At 31.1% G+C, this 12,736-nt stretch overlaps 1 protein-coding gene across 7 annotated transcripts in view; it reads right to left on the bottom strand.

Annotated features, from left to right (window-relative positions):
- Positions 1 to 2,554: 2,554 nt before the first annotated feature.
- The window catches only part of LOC115874773 (E3 ubiquitin-protein ligase Nedd-4), a 46,501-nt gene continuing 36,319 nt past the window's right edge, over positions 2,555 to 12,736 (bottom strand). For all 7 annotated transcript variants that reach the window (XM_030890043.1, XM_030890044.1, XM_030890049.1 and 4 more), the window contains 6 exons: positions 12,195 to 12,424; positions 8,130 to 8,251; positions 7,159 to 7,399; positions 6,803 to 7,031; positions 3,149 to 3,318; positions 2,555 to 2,998 (listed from right to left, as the gene is read on the bottom strand). In XM_030890043.1, the coding sequence (XP_030745903.1) occupies positions 2,896 to 2,998; positions 3,149 to 3,318; positions 6,803 to 7,031; positions 7,159 to 7,399; positions 8,130 to 8,251; positions 12,195 to 12,424 (1,095 nt within the window). In that variant the 3' untranslated portion in view covers positions 2,555 to 2,895. The remainder of the gene's footprint in view (positions 2,999 to 3,148; positions 3,319 to 6,802; positions 7,032 to 7,158; positions 7,400 to 8,129; positions 8,252 to 12,194; positions 12,425 to 12,736) is intronic.

The following is a 12,736-nucleotide window of genomic DNA, read 5'->3' as shown; positions in this document are numbered from 1 at the left end:
TAAATCATTTTGAAATTACTCCCCAGTGAGTTAAGCTGGTTTTATGAAATTTTGTGGTCTAAATAATCATCTAAAGGAACTTTTGTGAAAAATATGCTACGGCACTGGCGATTGTATTGTTAATTTTCTTTTAATTAAACCTTAACTTTTTCTACAAAGACCGGTATTTGATCCACCGAAATTCATATAGCCAACTTGATACGTTTAGGATCTACTTCAAAATTAATAATAAATTTATTCATGTATTAACTTTAAAATTTACTCAGAAATTATCTCCCGAAATTATCTCTAAAATATAATTCTTATAAGATGTATAACATGACATCAGTTGGTTGAGCTGTCATTTATTTTGTTTGAGAAATCACCATCAGACTTTTTTTTTTAAAAAAGTGTTTTTATTAAATATAATAGTTATTGAAGAAAACGTTGAGTATATCAAAGTATAAATAAATAAAAAGTTTTAGGCGTCGTGTTTGTCTAATATGACATTTTTAAGAATTTTAAAATTCGAAAATTGTAAACTGGATGAGTCGCTTAAAATGATTCTGGAACATTTCATTTTTAAATGCACTGTAAATCGAAAACGGTAAGAGCAAAATATACTAAACTATATATTTTTGAAATTAGGTAAAATATGTCTACAGGAAAATGCTAAAACATGTGGGGGGTTTCCGTTTAAAAAAAAATAATATGGCGTCGCATCAGTCAAAATTGATGTTTTAAAACATTTTGAGATAGAAAATCGGCATCGTCGCAAAAATTACATTAAAATATTTCTACTGTTTTTGAATAGGAAATAGGAAAATTGTAAATTGAGTGAGACACTTACCTGTACACGACTTTCATAGGGTACAGGATGGCAACAAGTGTGACCAAAGAGGCAAACCTATATATTTATAATACCGTATGATCGGTGAATAAAAACGGCGTCAGCGATGGCTATGAAACGAAGATCGCTGTCATTTTATATGTAAATTTATATTGGAAATGTCATCGATCGTCATTTCCAAGCCAACTGGACGCCATTTTTTTTCGATCATACGGTATTTATTAAACTTATATTAAAATTTATATATGCTATTTGAAATTATACCAAAGAAATTTATATGTTTTTTTATTTATATACGTATCTTGGAGGAAAGTAATCTGTCCAACGAGTCTGGGTATATTTCGATAGATGACATTCAAAAAATGACAGAAAATATAATGTACTGGTGGAGTAATTTTTTCCTTGTTGGACGGACTTTAGATATGAATGCTTTAAATGTAATGCTTTAAGACACTACACATAACACCCACTACATTTTTTTAAAAATAAGTTGGAATAAACCCCCAGGTCTAAAATTATATAGTACATACAGGGAGAGTCAAGATGTTATAACAAATGGTTTGATCAAATTTTTTATCACAATCAAAACTTTTTAACAGAAAATATTCAAAAATATCATATGACTGTAAGTTCAGAGATAATTCTACACTTTTCTCAATTTAATAAAAGTGGTTTAGTTGTTGTTGTTAATCATCCATGTTAGATATCAATGTTGTAAATTAAACGTCAAAAAGTGACATGTCATTTTACTTTATATGTAAATATAAAGGCCTGCTTTTACTGTAAAAAAAATATTTTTGATAATATACAGGGTGGTCCGAATTATATCCCGGAAACTTCGGCAGCATAGGTATTCTGCAGATAAAAATAATTAAAAAATTTCTTATAAATGCCAAAAATGCTTAGTTTCGGAGATACATAATTTATGAAGGAACGTAAATATTTGGATGAAAATTGGTGTCTGAGTGTTTTTTCACATGAAAAATTTGATTTTGATGTCAATATGACTCTTACTTGTAAAGGGCGCCACCTACATATTTTTTTAACAGGTTTCAAGATTAATAACTATTCGTCCGAACCTGTATAAAACTACTGAGTAAAAAAATATATAATTACGACGATTTTTACGTAAAAAAGGACTTAGTAAAAATCGGCTACGAGTAATGGTTCTCTTGATATTTAGAATCGAAATTATTAATACCTATTATCATTAACAAAAATTAAACACGTTGATTAAATAGTTATTAGGCTGAAATCATTAATTTGAAATGTTTTTGTGTCAAAAGTTCAACAGAAACTGTCTCATCGTCATTTTTTCGCAGAAAAATTTATGATTAATTTTAAAACATAAAAATTTCCTAAATTTATTATTTCAATCAAATAACTATCTACTCAACGTGTTTTTTGTCAATAATGACATGTATTGACTATTTCCATTCTAAATATCTAGAGAACGGTTGCTCTTAGCGATTTTTACCAAGAGACATTTTTTACGTAAAAAGTCACAAAAATGTATATTTTTTCACTCAGTAGTTTTATACAGGTACGGACGAAAAGTTATTACTCTTCAAAAGAGTTAAAACACATGTAGGTGGTGCCCTCTACAAATAGTAGACATATTGACATCAAAATCAAATTTCTCATGTCAAAAAACTCCCAGACACCAATTTTAATCCAAATATTGATGTTACTTCAGAAATTATTTTGAAAAAATTGAAATAAAAATGAAACTTCTACACCCTGTATCTCCGAAACTAAGCATTTTAGGACATACATTTATAAGAAATTTTTTAATTATTTTTACCTGCAGAATATGCTGCGGAAGTTTCTGGAATACAATTCCGACCACCATGTATATCTGCTTTGCTGCCTCCAAATTAATGAAGACTTCCAGCCCCCCCTTCCCCCAAGCAGACAACATTAACAGTAAAGAGCTAAAAGTTTTTCTCAAATTGGAAAATGCTTAAGATGTAATGGACAGATTTGTTTAAATAATCTCAAAAAATTATTTATATATAATATATATGTGTATATAAGTATATAAATTGTTTTTAATTTCTCTATGTTCAATCCACGCCAGCAAAACCCTGTGAACCTTCTATGGCCTTTACTAATTTTTCTTTCAGTTGGGCATAGCTTTCGTATGGTGGCAAATCTAACCGATTAAAGCTGAAAAAGTAAAAATATTTAATGTACAGAGTGAGTCAAAAATAAGTAAAATTATTCATCGTGGTTTTAATGAAGCACCTAATTCTGCAATAGGTTTACCGCTACCACCTGTAAAGCAATTTAAATATAAAAAATATCAAAATAACTTACCAAGTATGTGCTCTCGGGTAATTATCTGTCGTGCCCCATTTTTCTATGGTAAACAGTTGCAAACCATTGCTCCCATAGAGTTCTTTGAAGCCATTCATGGGTACTCTTGACGTACCAGTGACAAATTGTAACAGTCTGGCTCTCATTTCATTAGTAAATGATAACACAACCTAAATAATTGATATATTCAGAATTAGTTTGTTTTTTAAATCTACAACTGGATTTCATCTCTTAAAATTCTTTTGATTGAAAATTAAATGTGAATTTTTTAAGAATAAGATTCTTTATTAAAAAAGATATAAAATCTGTACAAAATATATTTTTGCCCGGATTACTGTAGCTACTTATACAGGGTGTTTCAAAAAGCACCCTGTATAAAAATCACTAAAAGTACTTGGAAGAAAATTATAATAAATAGAAAGATTATTAAGACTTTAACACCCTGTAGCTACGAAACAAAGCAGAATCGGATTTATGTTACATATAATAAAAATAAATCTTATTTTTACATGAGGAATTTCCCCACGAGAGATGGCACGTGTTTTTTGAAACACCTTGTATTTATTTCTTTAGAAAATGAAAACATCTCAAAAATTGTCAAAAAATAACGTTTATTAATCTAAATTATAGATAAATACTAGTTTCCCATAAAACCTTCCCATATAACCTAGTTAGTCGGTCTTTCGATCTTTTAATATGGATCTGATTTTTCATCTTGATGAACTCTTCTGCATTAAATACTTGTTCTTTGCACATTGTCATATCTAGAATAACAGATCTAAACTTTTTCCTGAAACGGAATCACGGCGATGACATCCCTGGAAATCAGTAACATTTCTGGCCACATATCCTCAAAAAAAATAGCAGAAAATACAATTTACCTGTGATTTAAAACGATAGACACAAGTGTCACTGTCACGGATCCCCCCATTGGATATACTATAGTTCAAGTTTAGATTACTTTTCTCTTCTAAATTGTTTTTATTTGCCTTTAAAACAATAAGTCACAGACAGTGGTATTCCTACTTGGTCTTTGAAATTATGTTATCCCTTGTATTCAGGTCGAACAATGCAGATTTTGAAACCATAATCTGTTCCGCAATTTGGCGAGTTTTTTTTTCCAGAATCAAGATACTCTAATATTTTAGATTTTTCGGCGAGTGTTAATAAAAGTCATCTATGCACTCGTTTGATTGGACCGATTAAGTTTACCGCTCTAGAATCCAATGCTGAAATATAGACTCAGTTCATGAACAAAATGTAAACGTTTCTGCTTGTCCAGATTGGAAAATTGAGAGATTTAGTTCATGAGTTTTTTTGTCCGGATTTCAGGGGCAAATGTTTTAAAATGTCCGAATAATAGCCGTGTCCGTATTCCAGAGAGTGTCCGGAATATTGAAGTTATACTTTACTGCAAAGTATCTTCCTAAATTTGGTTTTAGAAAAAAAATTAAATTATGAGGTTTAAAGTTTTGTCTAAATCCTTACATTCTAACTGACAATTTTGATGCTCAACATTGACATCTCAAAAATTACAAGAGACGCGAATTCGGTTACATTATCGATATCTTAAATATGTATTAGGTCACTATGTGAGAGTATTTAAAAAAAATTGAAATACATCAAGAATGTATGTCTGTTTTAGAGGAAGAAATAACGCTTTATGCAAAAAGAATTAATTTACTTAATAAATTATATTATAGTAAGGCTATCGTAGGCGCTCTTATTCATTGTTGTTATTTTATTTCAAATGACAGCCCAAACAATCAGAAAGTATCTAATTCGTAGACTGGTCCACGAATTTGAGACTTGATTGTTTTTACAAATTTGATTGTTTGACACAAGAATTTGTAAGATTAGTTCATTGGTTCAATAATATTTTTATAGAAAAAACGGGGCTTTTAATGTGTAGTCCTATTGCAGTGATGTCGAAAACAGACTAGAATTTTGTAATTGGTTTTAGGACTGTTGAACTCATTCTAGAAACCATTTACAAAATGTTAGTATGCCTTCGTCATCACTGGGATGCAAGTTGTGAAATTTTATATTTTTTAATAATTCTGCGTACATATGAATCGCTTATACTACACTCGTCACTTATTTCACGACTAAAAGTTTCCTGATCTATTTTGATCTGAGCTAAGACATCAATTTTATGATCAGTCGACCCTTTTAAATATTGACCCTCTTGACCTTTAAAATCTACCAGTACCTGATAAATTTTATAAAGTCTCCAGAAAATTATACGATAAGGCTGTGCTCTTTGTTGCTCTGTGGATATATCCAGAGCAACAAGCATCAAAGAGCAGCATCAGCAAGTAGATTGCAGCAACTTGCCGCAACTAAGTTGCAGTTTACAGTACGTAATTTTTACTGAAATAATTTTGTTTCATACGGAATGTCCAACTTAACGGAAATTAAACGGTTAGCGTTATTTTTCAATTTCGCGTATTTGGCGTATGGTACGGAGCCCTGGTTCGATAGATTTTCCAAAATTTTTGTATCAGTTGTCAGTTAAAATGATGTGTAAACAAACATGTCAGTTCATCTGTCAGTTTTCGCAGTAGATAAGACATATCTTTGTTTGAACTGAGTTTATTGAGCTTTATGAAAAATACCATGCCTGCGGGGAAAAAGGATCCACATTAACATAATAGTCACAAAAGGGAGGCATGTTATAATGTTTTGTTGAAGAAATGTCATATGATCGAAAAAAAAACGGCACCAAAGACGGCTAAGGCTTCTTTTTCTTCCCTTATGGCTTGCCACCTAGGGCAGATAAATATTGTATGACGCAGGCTATCTACATCGTCACAATAAAAGCAAGTGTCGGTGTCCCTTTTGCCGATTCCTTTTAGGTAGGTGCCAAACATCCCGTGTCCGGTAATGGTTTGTGTCACAAAGTGGTCTATATTTATCGTCTTGTAGTTTACCCAGAACCTAACATCTAGAATAAAAGTTTTAGCCCATCTTTGATATTGCGACCACGCCTCCTGCCACTTGTCCAGTATAATATTTCTCGCCTCAAATCTGAATTGATCCCCATTTTTATATACTAGACTCCTTTGTTCTGCTTGGAGCTTTATGGGTGGGATACCAGCTAGTACCATAATGGCCTTAGTTAGGGACGTTCTATATGCCGATGTTACTCTCAGTGCCATTTTACGATTTATGGAATCTAAGATATTTTCACTTTATTTTTTTTTATTGCACACACAGTAGACTTAGCAATGTCATACTTTTTTGCGAGGTAAGTAACACTCTTTCCATTTTTTAAACTTTTTATAATATTGCTGTTTTCAAACACCGTCAGCTTTCCTTTTCGAACAAAAAAAAATATCTTAACAATGACTAATACTCGCCTAGTTCGTCGTAATAGCAATGAAAATTGAATTCTAATAAAACAACTGATGATAATAAGCTGAAAATATACCCGACAAGTCGGAGAATTACCAAAAGAGTTGTTCACTTAATCGAGGTTGCCGCTGTTCGCTCTATAGAACCTGTAATGTTACGTTTCTACTGTTCATTGTAATGGATAGTTCATATAAAAGATGTTCACATAACCGAGCGTCTACTGTAATTGAATAATTTCGAACTTTTCTTATATAAGAAATAAAAATACCACACAAAGCGGAAAATACAGGTACTTACCCTCCAAAAATACTGAACAACGAGATGATTACAGTGATAGTCTCCTTTGTAGACTGTATTCTGTTTCCAGTCTTTTACGTCGATGTGTTGTATACCGCACATTAGCAGCTCCAATTCGTTTTCGTCGAAAATTTTTATTACGCTCAACGGCACCAAATCGCTGAAACCCTCCAGGAAAGCATTCATCTGTTCTTGGACCCTTCCAACAAACCGCCACTGTATAATACACCTGAAGCATCAAGAAAATATATTAAAAGCTTGTAAGAATAACTTCGAAAATCTAAAATAAGAATTATTAAAAGAATGAGCTTTGCAAGCCTCACATTGAAAAAACTTAATCTAAGATAATCACTTACTTAATATATTCGTCTTTATTTGAATTTTCCAATGGTACATTAGCGCCACCTTCAATCAGTTCGTGGACGGTAGTACGGCCGAAGATTTCTTCATCCACCGAAAACGTCAAATCTAAACCCGCAGGGTCGTTCTCCTTTATCCATAGAAGAGACTTGTAATATTCTGAGTCCACAGACTCCATATCTTTGAGATCAATCGGTTTAGACAGCATCATTTTGTAAAAAGGTCTAATGAAAAAGGCTAAAAAATGCAAAAGAAATTAGTTGGATGAATATGTATGTTACAATGTTACTGAATATGCCACAAACCATACATTGAGTCTTAGCAAATTCAGATTATAATACAGAATGCCAGCAAGTTATTAAAGCAAGTTAAGCATAAAATCAGATTCTGAACATTAATTTATCTTTTTTCGATATTACCTCTAGATCTCTAGATGTATAATAAAATTCTGCACAAACTTTTCATTCAACAACTACAACTCAATATTAAAAAATCCCATTTGTTGCAAAATTGGTATATAACTATTAGGTGTTATGCATTTAAAGGCTGCTTTCTGTCATGTAGAACGCACTGACTAATTTATTTTGTGGCTTGGTTTGGTTTGGAAATATTTAATAGAATATATTAAAACAAACTTGTTAAAATAATTATTAGAAAACAAAATTATCTTATATTTTTAAATAAAACTTTTTTAGAAAAAAAATCTAGAATTTACTTACTTACAAACTAATATCATTTTAACAAAAAAATATTCATTAGTTCAGTGTTTATATGTCTACATACATATTTATAATTTAAATGGGTTTATTTTATTTAAATATCATCAAAATTAATCTCAATTTACACTTTACAAGGACATAGACACCTTCATTTTTAAATCCTTTAGATATACCACCTGCTATTTTAGATACAGTAATATTATGAATTAAAAAAATAGTTTAAGCAAGTTAAAACAATGGAATCTAACCATCTAAAAGTTTCCCATGATATACAGCCATACCAGCCACTCTGCCAATGAATTTGAAGTAAGCTAAGTGGTCTTCGTTGCATAATCCTGAAGTTGGATTGATTTGAAGTGTGTAATTATCCCTATAATAAAAGAGTTTGATATTAATTATATAATAAATTGAGTATTAGGAATCAAATATTTGTTTAGTATAATAGAAATCCTTTTCCAAACAAAGTTTTCCTGGTTAAGATATCGTTTGCATGTTATAACCACAGAATTACCTGAATCATATTATTACCTAATCATCCAACAAAAGAATATATGACAGTGACAATTATTGTGCCTGTCATTTTAATGCAGACCTAAATTGTATTTTCTGACATTTTTGAATGTCGTCTGTCCAAATCTTCTCTGACTCGTTGGACAAACTTTTAAACAGAAGTGACGCGGGGAAATTCTTCTGTACAAAATAATAAGTGAGTTTGTAAATTTTTTAGGCTATAATTTAAATGACGCCGGTTGTTAAATTTTGAGCATTAATTATCTGGGATGTTAATGATTAATATCTGGGATGAACGTGTCAAAAACCGAAATGTAAAATACTGTATTTTACTCGTATAAAATATTTTATGAAAAAAAAAACTACTTTTTCTCGATTAGTAGATTCATTAAAACTCATGTTTACTGTTAATGATTGTTACAAAAAATTAATTAATTATATACCTTTTTGCTACCAGAACTTATTGGTTTTTGATTGCCCTTTTTATTTTTTTACATTTTTTTCGCGTATTTTACATCAAAACGTAAAAAGAGACCTGCAACCAAACCAAACCAAACCTGGTAGTGAATGAACTTTTCCCCTTTAATCTCCTGTAACCAGGTTTATAAGTTTATTTTAACTTGTACATTGTATTTCTTTAAATTTGTATATACTAAATTTAGTAAAAAATAAAACGTCTGCAGGGCATAATATAAAATTTTCTTACAATAAAGGTTTATATATTTTTCAGACTACAAGAGAGATAAACTAACAGCAAAGAATATTATAATTTTAAGAACGCTCTTGTAGAAGCTTTAGTGATTTGTCACACGGTGGCGCTTTTGAACATAATCGAAGCCTGAAAATGCTAATACATATTTTAAATTTTGAGAACTACGCGCGGCGATATTTCGTACGGTGTTTTGGCTTAGTTTGGAAAAAAATTTTGTTTCTCCATATTTAAAGAAATACGTATTGATTATATATTTCGTATTCGTTAGTACATGAGGCAACCTAAGGCTATAAAAACGTAACTATGAAAATAAAATTTTAGATTTTTATTTTTTTTTGTAACTACTAAGACAAAATACTTCTATTCCATTCCAATAAAAAAATAAATAGTATTAGGAAACTGGAGTAAATAGGGAGAATAATAATTCGTTCTCTAAGAGGAGCACTACTAAGTTGTTTTTTAAAATTCGGCCCCTAAGGGGGTGTAATTTGATAAGGGAGTCTAATTATACAAAAAAATAAAATCTGCATTAGGAGTATGAACTTTTTCACAGAGGTGGCGCATTTGAACATTTATAAGCGATTTTCGGAAATTTATATCCTAAGGGTGTGAAACTGGGGGTGAAATTTTGTACAAAAAATTATTAGTTCTAGGAGTATGAAATTTTGTACAGAGGTCCCATAAGTGAAGAAAGTGAGTACCCAGAAGCGAATTTTTTACATCCCCTAAAAAATAAGGGATGAAAATTTGTACAAAAATTTGTTAAAATCGGTTTTAGAAGTATGAATTGTGCGCAGACGTTCCTTATGTAACGTAATTTAGCATTAAGAAGAAATTACGTAACCTAAAAAACGCCTGCGCAGAATTTATATACCACATCATAAAAAAAATAATAAAAATTTTGTCCAAGAAATAAAAAAAATTGGGGTGGACCACTCTTATCACTTAGGGGTATAAAAATACATATACATATAAAATTTCATCAAAATCGGTCAAGTCGTTTCGGAAATGGTAACAAAAAAATAAAAAAAAACAACTCCTATTAAAGAATAGGGGATAATGGTTAGAAGAGTGAAAATTTAGGCTAGTATGTATTTTTTAATGCCAAATCATAAAATAAATAAAAATATTTCTTCTTTTCGAAAAATAACAAAAATTGGGGTGGGCTACCCTTATCCCTTAAGGGTATAAAAAATAGATAACAACCTATTCTCAGACTTACTGAATAGTATATATGTACATATAAAATTTCATTCAAATCGGTTAAGCCGTTTCGGAAGAGTACGGTAAAACTGTGCCACGAGAATTTTATATATTATTAGATAATATGTAATATTATCTACATACCGGGTGCGTTTCAAAAGTGGCTCACCCCTATAACTTTTTTATTTTTTTCAGATAAAAAAACGATATTTGGTGTGTTAGTATACGACATAAATTAGGATTGATTGACGCATTCAATTGTTTTCGGTTACTTCCTGTTTCACCGGAAATGACTACAACTTTTGATTATCAAATGGCACCCTAAGTATTTTTTACTTTATTTGATAGAAAATTACATTCTAAAGAGAATGACATATCATATGTCAACTTTTGACGTTCTCGCTTAATAAAAAATCGTATTTTAAAAATCTAGAGTGCCATGGCTATGTTAAAAACACTAATTCTTAATCAAGGAGTCTTGGAAAAATATAGATTTTTCCAATTTTCCAAATAGATTTGATCGTCTAATGTTTTTAGTGTCTTGTCCTAGTCAGTTAGAAAATGCTCAAATCGTATTGTAATCATATCTCAATTTTTTCAAATGGAACGAGGGTGGCTCATTGGCATATTTGAAAAAAGCATTTTTTACGAATAATTTGATACCACACACTTGGTATTTCGAGTCAAATTTTCGTTACGAACCGCAAGTTATAATTTCAAATAAACCACATGCCAAAATGTCAAAAGTTGACATATGATATGTCATTCTATTCAGAGTGTTATTTTCTTTCGAATAAAGTAAAAAAATACCGAGGGTGCTATTTAAAAATCAAAAGTTGTAGTCATTTCCTGTGAAACAGGAAGTGACCGAAAACATTTGAATACGTCAATCAATCCTAATTTATGTCATATACTAACTAACACACCAACTCTCGTTTTTTTTATCTGAAAAAATAAAAAAGTTATAGGGGTGAGCCACTTTTGAGACGCACCCGGTATATAAAATGCTAATGTTTATCTGTGTCGAACGAGTGTCTGAAGTAACGATTTGCTCTAGAAAGTTGCTTTTTTTTACTAAAAGATAGCTAATTGGCTCTTCTAAAAACTGTCGTCGCCGGATTTTTTTGTTTTTCATTAGTCTCTATTGGTCTAGTTATCCGATCGATAATTCAAAATCCTTGCGCACTATCCTTGCGAGCCGACTGAGCGACTTATGCAAATTTCCTGAGGAGATTTATATATCCATTTCACCGGCTTGGCTTCACAGAATGCAGTTTGGAGTCAATATGAATACTTTATAAATATATGCGCTCGCCAAAGCGAGGCCCCATCGGCATGCCAGATCGAATTTTGATGCAAGACGAGACTTCTAGGGTATTAAAATATTCTTTGGTAATAGTCAAAATATGTGATTTTAAGGTTAAAAGTGTAGGACAAGTACTTCAAAGGAGCAGATGCCGACTGTCCCTTCTCTATAACTAAGTTATTTTGTGACCATGTAAAGCAAAATATGTAAAACTGCGGTTATTAACTTAGATGTATAATAAATGTAAAACTACGGTTATTAACTGAAAACCCCACCCCACCTCACAAAACGAAATCTTGGCAATTATTAAAACTATAAACGATAGCCCCAGCACATATAATAGCGCTTAAATAAAGCATTATTTTAAAGGTGAAAGAAAGCTAAATCGTAACTTCCTAGTGATAAAATTCTGATTATTATCCCGAACACATTAATAAATCCGCTAAAAAAAATCACACGCTGTTAAATCAATACTAGTTAAAATTCGTGGTGAAAACAACCTTATGAACGCGATCAATAAAATCAATTAAATATTTCAGAAAAAAATACTTTTTTTACAAAAAATGGAAAAGCAAAACTTACATTGCAGAATATTCAAACAGTCCATAGTAAGGGTTGAACATTTCTTTGGATAACAAGTAGAACCATTCTCTCGCTAAACCTCCGTAGTCTAGACCAACCTCGCCTTCAAATTCTACCCACAGTTTGGTCTTAAGAAGGTCAACTCTAGCTACAGTTCTTATCACTCTGAAGGAGTCTTCTAATATGCTTCTTCTTCTTACTTTAATTTCAAATTTGTTTGGTACATTGGTCTGGAAAGAAAATTAATAATAAATCAGGTCAAAAATATAAGATTCATGTTTTTAAACGATTAAGACGAGGGTGTTGCCTGTCACCAACTTTATTTAAAATATACGTCAACCAAGTTTTAAAGCAGTGGAAAAGCAAATGTAGAGGCATGGGCATACCAATAAGTGAAGATTCTTGCTTATACACTTTGCAATTCAAGCATTAACAAGAACTAAATATCTCTGCATTGGATCGGATCAAACAGCAATAAAACTGAATAATGAATACATACAAACATGTAACGAATACAAATACCTAAGCGTTACTTTCGATAA

The sequence above is a fragment of the Sitophilus oryzae genome, unplaced genomic scaffold (assembly GCF_002938485.1).
Source record: "Sitophilus oryzae breed Bouriz unplaced genomic scaffold, Soryzae_2.0 scaffold_1297_pilon_pilon, whole genome shotgun sequence".
Classification (NCBI taxonomy): Eukaryota; Metazoa; Arthropoda; class Insecta; order Coleoptera; family Curculionidae; genus Sitophilus; species Sitophilus oryzae.
This window is presented reverse-complemented; position numbering and strand designations above follow the sequence as displayed.